This window comes from Myotis yumanensis, unplaced genomic scaffold (genome assembly GCF_028538775.1).
Source record: "Myotis yumanensis isolate MYYU_CA2020_CCGP unplaced genomic scaffold, mMyoYum1.0.hap1 SCAF_14, whole genome shotgun sequence".
In the NCBI taxonomy this organism is placed as follows: Eukaryota; Metazoa; Chordata; class Mammalia; order Chiroptera; family Vespertilionidae; genus Myotis; species Myotis yumanensis.
In genome coordinates, this window is record NW_027223765.1 from 2,062,951 (window position 1) to 2,070,260 (window position 7,310).

The following is a 7,310-nucleotide window of genomic DNA, read 5'->3' on the forward strand; positions in this document are numbered from 1 at the left end:
GTGGGGAAACTGAGGCACAGAACAGGAAGGGAAGGGGCTGCCTGGGGGAGGGAACTGACCTACCCCTCCCCCCACCCCCTCCCCCAGCAACAACTGTACGTGGCCTCTGCTGTGGGCGTCACGCACCTGAGCCTGCACCGCTGCCAGGCCTACGGGGCCGCCTGTGCCGACTGCTGCCTCGCCCGGGACCCCTACTGCGCCTGGGACGGCCAGGCCTGTTCCCGCTACACCGCGTCTTCCAAGAGGTGTGCACCCCAGACCCAGGGGGTCCTAGCCCCAGGCCCCACCCTGGGGGTTTGGAGGTGGAGGTGAAGTCACCCAGCGGGAGTCTGTGGCCTTGGTCTCGGGGCGCAGGGCCTGGGAGGGCGAGTTCCCTAGACAGCTCCGTCAGCGGCTCTCCTCACCCAGGCGGAGCCGCCGGCAGGACGTCCGGCACGGGAACCCCATCAGGCAGTGCCGCGGCTTCAACTCCAACGGTGAGCGCCCCCCCCCTCCCACCCCCAGCATAAAGCCCACGCGGCCGCCACGCTGTTCCCGGGCCCAGGGGAAGGGGTCTCACGGCCCGCAGGGGTGAGGGGCTTGGGGTCCCAGCACACGGTGAGTGGGTGGGTGGCCCTGCCCGCGCGCCGCGCGCCTCGCCCCTCGCCAGCCTGCCCTCGCCCGCAGCCAACAAGAACGCGGTGGAGTCGGTGCAGTACGGCGTGGCGGGCAGCGCCGCCTTCCTCGAGTGCCAGCCCCGCTCGCCCCAGGCCTCCGTGAAGTGGCTGTTCCAGCGCGACCCCAGCGACCGGCGCCGCGAGGTGATTGCCCCCCCCCGCCCCGCCCCGTGGTGCGGGAGCCCTTTGTGCGTGGAAATCCCACGCGGGTGAATGTGGGAGGAGCCCATCTGGGGCAGCCCCTGTCTAAGAAAGCCGCCGGCTCCCTCTTGGGAGGAATCACCGGTGAATGAGTCACATGGGCACTCGGGGGGGGGTCCCACAGCGTGAGGCCTCACAGGCGGCCTCTGCGTGCCAGCCCCGCACGGTACCATCCGAGGGCCCCCCAGGCAGGGCGCCGGCACTGGTGAGCTCCAGTGGATAGGAATCCCGGGGGCGCCCTCCTCATGTGGAAATTCTCTGAGGGAGCCCCAGGGGGTGTTCTCAGGAATAGACATTCTCCGTGTGTGCTCCCCAATCCTCATCGTACACAACCCCACGGTCACCTCCTGAAAGGGAAAGTGTGCGATGCCTCACTCAGATGCTCTGTGTTAAACCCTTCCTGTGGGTTTCTCTGGCTCTATGGGAACTCCTCAGGGTGCCCCGCATGGAATGGCCGCAGGTGGCCTGACCGAGAGCTGCGGGGTGGCAGGGGCTCCCAGCCCTGAGCCCGCTCCCTGCCTGGACAGCAGGGCTCCCAGCCCTGAGCCCGCTCCCTGCCTGGACAGCAGGGCTCCCAGCCCTGAGCCCGCTCCCTGCCTGGACAGCAGGGGGTCCCAGCCCTGAGCCCGCTCCCTGCCTGGACAGCAGGGGGTCCCAGCCCTGAGCCCGCTCCCTGCCTGGACAGCAGGGGGGCCCAGCCCTGAGCCCGCTCCCACCCTGCAGATCCGCGCGGAGGAGCGCCTCCTGCGCACGGACCAGGGCCTGCTGCTCCGCGCCCTGCAGCTGGGCGACCGCGGCCTGTACTCCTGCACAGCCACCGAGAACAACTTCAAGCACATCGTCACGCGGGTGCAGCTGCATGTCCTGGGCCGGGACGCCGTCCACGCCGCCCTCTTCCCGCCGCTGGCCGTGAGCGCCCCGCCGCCCCCGGGCGCCGGCCCCCCGACGCCTTCGTACCAGGAGCTGGCCCAGCTGCTGGCCCAGCCGGAAGTGGGCCTCATCCACCAGTACTGCCAGGGCTACTGGCGCCACGTGCCCCCCAGCCCCAGGGAGGCCCCGGGGGCACCCAGGCCCCCTGAACCCCAGGACCAGAAAAAGCCCCGGAATCGCCGCCACCACGCCCCGGACACATGAGGCGGCTGTCTGAGCCCTGCCACGGGCCACCCTCGCCCTGTCCCTTTTAATATAAAAGATATATAGATATATATATATATAAAAATATCTATATTCTATACACACCCTGCCCCTCAGAGACAGTATTTATTGGTGGGTTGTACATAGCCTGCCTAGGCGGCAGCATCGGCAGACAGCCCCGTGCTGGTCAGAGACGGCAGAGAACAGGCCGCCGGCCCAGCAGCCGGGGAGCCGGGCCAGGACTGCACGGCCCAACGCAGCTGGGAGTCACCCGCTCCACGGCCCCCACTGGGATCCACGGGACACGGAGGGAGCGAGCGGCGCTGGACAGGCACGGACTATACGCCCTCGCCAACGTGCGCTGTGCCTGAGCCGCCGGCATCGCCATGGATGGAGGACTGCTCGCGGACGGGGTGGGAGGGGGCAGCCCACTGGAGGGAGGGAAGGTGTGTGGCCACCACAGGACGGCCCTGCCTGGGCGGGGGCACTCGGTCAAGGCCAGCCCCTGCCCAGGTATTTATTCTCTATTTATTGGGGATGAGGAGAGGAACCCTGTGTGGGTGGGGCAGCCCGTCCAGCCCTCCCTGCCCGGCCATCTCCCTCCTCTTGGCTGTTCTGTGCCACTGGCTCAGGGGCTGGCGAATAGCAGAGGGGCTGGCACAAGCGGGGCTGCGGGCACAGGGGGCTGTGGCAGAGGCCTGGGGACAGCAGGGGCTCCCCGGGGCTCCCTCCTGCCCCCACTTCAGATGAGGGGTGTACATAGCTCTGGGGGGCAGTTGGGCAGGCGGACGGGGCTCCCGGAGGCCCTTGCCTCCTGGCCACAGTGCCCTGGGTTCCATCTTGTTAATAAACACTGGCTCTGGGACTGGACTTCGGCTTCTCCTTGGCAGGGGCAGGAGGGTGGGGGTTCAGCCCATGCCCGGATCTGCCCCTGCTGCCCCCCCACCCCCACACACACACCCTGTGCAGCCTGGCCACCGGTTCCCACGTTCTCTCCTGCAGGGGCTTCCCTTCCTCATTGAGGTGTCCGATCCTCCAGCTCGCCTCACCCAGCTGTGTCCAGCCTTGTGCCAGCCCTGAGGCGAGGCAAAGCCACAGCCCTCCCCACCAGCCCCACCCCAGCAGCAGAACCCCATCCTGCCTGCCTGCGTCTAGGCCAGCGGTTCTCAACCTGTGGGTCGCCACCCCTTTGGGGGTCGAACGACCCTTTCACAGGGGTCGCCTAAGACCATTGGAAAACACACATATAATTACATATTGTTTTTGTGGTTAATCACTATGCTTTAATTATGTTCAATTTATAACAATGAAAATACATCCTGCATATCAGATATTTACATTACGATTCATAACTAGCAAAATTACAGTTATGAAGTAGCAACGAAAGTAACTATGGTTGGGGGTCACCACACCATGAGGAGCTGTATTAAAGGGTCGCGGCATTAGGACGGTTGAGAACCACTGGTCTAGGCTCTGCAGAGGGTCCCGCCTGAGCAAATGCCGAGGTGGGAGACGGGGTGGCTGGGGAGGGAGGCCTGGAGAGGAGCAAGTGGGCTGGGGTCCCGGGTCAGAGGTTGTAAGCCCGGCAGCGGCAGCCACAGCGAAGCTCTGGGAGGCCCGTGGGTCCAGCAGGGCGAAGGCCTTACCTGGTGGCCAGGGAGCCGGGGGGGACCAGAAGGCAGTGGGTTGGCCTCACTTTAAATAAACTCAAGATGCAGAAAACAGGTTTGTGGCGGCTTAACCATCCTGGGCTCCTGCACCCCAACCCCTGGGCAGAGGTGGGGGTGGAGGTGGAGGGTGGATGAAATCTGAGGCTGAAATGGAACAAATGACCTTTGGCTCCCGGACAGGTTCCCCGCCCCCAACAGGAGAGATGGTGAACCCGTGGGGAGCCGACACCCACGTGCGTGTCAGGCACCGTCTTCAGTGCTGAGCGGGGCCCTGGCCGCCTCAGTCTCCTGGTGGCAGACAGAGTCAGGCATGAGGAAGCAGCCAGGTTTCCGGAGGGAGCCAGGCGGGAGGCTCCGGGCCCTGGAGGGAGCCTTGGGAGCCCAGGTTTGGGTCTTCCGATGTGGGGTGGGGAGTCTCCAGAGCCTGGGACCCCATCCCAGCAGCGTGACTTGTCCCGCCCAAACCCACGGCACAGACCACAACCCCGGAGCTGCGTGCCTCGGAGACCCCTAGGCAGGGTCCCGAGCACCACAGGGTCCAGAGCAGGAGCAGAGAGATGGCCCCACCCTCCCTCCCCATGGGGGGCCAGATCTGCCCCGGGACTGTTCCCTCCCCGCCCCACCCGCTGACAACAGACCCATAAAACAGTCTCTGGAAGAGCCTGGCCACCCCTGCTGGTCAGAGACCATATTGCACTGAAGTACACATGCAAACAGGCATGTGACTACATGCACACGAGTATTCACACGCACACATGTACATGCCCACGGGCACATAGGCAAGTGCATGCTAACATGCGTACATACATGCACATGTACATGCATTTATATATCCGTACACACAGGGCAATCCACACGTGTGTATAAGCTCATCTGTGCATGAAATGTACAAAAGCACATACATGCACACTTGTACACAAACAGGTGTGCATAGGCACTCATGCACTCAAAGGCACACATGTGCACTAAAGTATAGACGGGCAAACGTGTGTCATGTCATTGCCTTACGTGGTGCCAGTAAAGGATAGACAGGCCGCCAGGCACACATAGCAGGCGTGCACCCCACCCAGTCCATGGCATCAGGGCAGGTCGGGGAGCCGCCAGGTCCCGCCAGCCTCCATGTGGCACACTCGGAATATCCGCCTTTGCCTCTTGACGCCTGGAGAGCACTGCCTCATGCCAGTCACCCAACTATTGTCAGTCACCTCCTCCCGTGGGAGTCACCTCCATCGGTATCCTGGGTTCCTCCCTCAGCTCCCTCAGCTCCTCCTCCCTCAGCTCCTCCTCCCTCAGCTCCCTAAGCTCCTCCCTCAGCTCCCTCAGCCGGCCCCTCCCCTCTGTTGGCACCTGGCACTGATGATGTGGGCGCTGTCCCCCAGGGCAGGCATGAGCTCACACAATGAGAGTGCAGAGCCCAGTGCTGGGCAGGGGGCAGGTGCTGTGCACGCTTCTCCCTCTACTCCCTGCTGCCAGCCCTGCCCCACGGCCCCCACCCCTTGGCTCCCCGTTCTGAGCCTGGACCCCACAGACAAGTCTCCCTGCTCCACGCAGGGGCTGGACGCTCTCAGGGTCTCTCCTGGAGGATGTGGGGAGGGGAGTGGGGTGCAGAGTCAGCATTTGGGGGATTGGGGCCACGCTAGCCCGATTAGAAGGGCTGGGGCTGAGCTCGATTCACCTGTCCTTGTCTCTGATTGGCTCCTGGGTACCCCCAGCCCCCAAATCCACTAAGCAGCCCCCCCCAGGGCCTGCGCAGCTCTGGGGAGCCAGTCGACTGCCTGCATAGTCCCGGGGCCAGAGGGTGTCCCGGGAGCTGGAGGCTGGCCTGAGCCTGGCTCTGGAGAGCCCTCCATTGGAAGAGCCTACGGACAGACTGCTTCCTCCCGGCTGCGGGCCATGGGGGCTGGGGCCAGCGCCGAGGAGAAGCACTCCCGGGAGCTAGAGAAGAAGCTGAAGGAAGATGCCGAGAAGGACGCCCGAACCGTGAAGCTGCTGCTTCTGGGTAGGGGTGTGGGCCCAGGGGGGCCCCCCCGCCACAGGTCAGAGGCCTGGGGGCAGGCAGCCTCCCTCCTGGGGAGCAGAGTGAGCCTGTGACAGGGCAGGGAACAGAGTGGGGGCCCTGGCCGGCCCTGATCAGCGGCACCCTGGCTCCCCCAGGCTGGGCATGCCCTGCAACCCCCTCCGGAGGGCCCACCTCAGGCGGCCGCCCTGGAGAAGTGTGTTCTAGCCACTCCTGCAGAGGCATGTGACGGGCACACTCGCTCTGGCTGGGGCTCAGGAACCAGGGGAAGCCCACAACAGGGCTGCCCCCTTGGGAAGGAGGTCTTAGTCCTCCCGCGAGTGGGCAGCCTCTAGAACGGTGGTTCTCAACCTTCCTAAATGCCGCGACCCTTTAATACAGCTCCTCATGTTGTGGTGACCCCCAACCATAAAATTATTTTCATTGCTACTTCATAACTGCAATTTTGCTACTATTATGAATCGTAATGTAAATATCTGATATGCAGGATGTATTTTCATTGCTACAAATTGAACATAATTAAAGCATAGCGATTAATCACAAAAACAATATGTAATTATATGTGTGTTTTCCGATGGTCTTAGGCGACCCCTGTGAAAGGGTCGTTCGACCCCCAAAGGGGTCTCGACCCACAGGTTGAGAACTGCTGCTCTGGAACCACCTAGACTCGAGCAGTGGTTCTCCACCTTGGCTGCACATTAGAATCACCTGGGAATCTTTTTAAAATCCTGATATCTGGGCCTCATCCTCCGGAAATTCTGTTTCTTTGTTATGGGGTGGGGCCACAACATTAGTAACAAAGAAAACAGAATTTCTGGAGGATGAGGCCCAGAAATCAGGATTTTAAAAAGATTCCCAGGTGATTCTAATGTGCAGCCAAGGTTGAGAACCACTCTCTAGAGCCACACACAATCCCAGAGCTTTACTGTAGGTGGACCTGCAGAGCAGCTACAGGGGGAGGAGTGGTGCTGAGGCCCAGGGGGAATGGATGAGCCCACGGCTCCATGGCAGTGAGGGGACAAGGGGTGCACCCAGTGCCTGGAGGCCTCTGCCACTCCCCAGGGGAAGAGATGTTCTGAGGGTGCAGGCTCCACCCAGGCACTCTGGATCCAGAGACTAAGCCAGAAATCCCATTAACTGTGCCCAGCGCCCTGGCAAGAACAGGCTTATGGGGGCTGTCAGCTGCCCTCCCTCCCACCCAAAGGTGCCAATGCCCTCTGAGCCTCAGGGAGACACTCCCCCGCCCCCAGGGGAGAAGCTGGGCTGACCCGGCTCAAATAATCCCGTGCTGCGGTACCAACTATGTCCACAAGGTGGCGCTCCAGGCTTTCTTTTGGGTCTCGAACTAATAGCCTGCGTCCCCGGGGTTTGGAGGTGCCCCGCACAGCGGAGGTCGTGGGGAGTCCCCTCCGCCAGGCTTCTCCGGACACTCCTGACATTTACAATCGTTTTCCTGCCAGGGTGTCAGGGCCTTACTTTGGGAGTGAGGGGGAAACAGGTGGGACCGAGGGCTGGTGGGCGCTCTGGGTCGGCCTGACCGTCTTCCGGGCCTGGTAGCAGGGGTGGGGAGGGGGAGGGGGAGGGGGGATGTGCGGTCAGCGCGGCTCAGCGACGGGGCTTCCCTTCCAGGTG

The 7,310-nt window shown here is 63.1% G+C and overlaps 1 protein-coding gene across 4 annotated transcripts in view; it reads left to right on the forward strand.

Moving 5' to 3' along the window:
* SEMA3F (semaphorin 3F) overlaps positions 1 to 2,856 on the forward strand; it is a 30,088-nt gene extending 27,232 nt beyond the window's left edge. For all 4 annotated transcript variants that reach the window (XM_070391302.1, XM_070391300.1, XM_070391301.1 and 1 more), the window contains 4 exons: positions 88 to 245; positions 409 to 476; positions 667 to 800; positions 1,581 to 2,856. In XM_070391302.1, coding sequence (XP_070247403.1) covers positions 88 to 245; positions 409 to 476; positions 667 to 800; positions 1,581 to 1,991 — 771 coding nt within the window. In that variant the 3' untranslated portion in view covers positions 1,992 to 2,856. The remainder of the gene's footprint in view (positions 1 to 87; positions 246 to 408; positions 477 to 666; positions 801 to 1,580) is intronic.
* Positions 2,857 to 7,310: the final 4,454 nt, after the last annotated feature.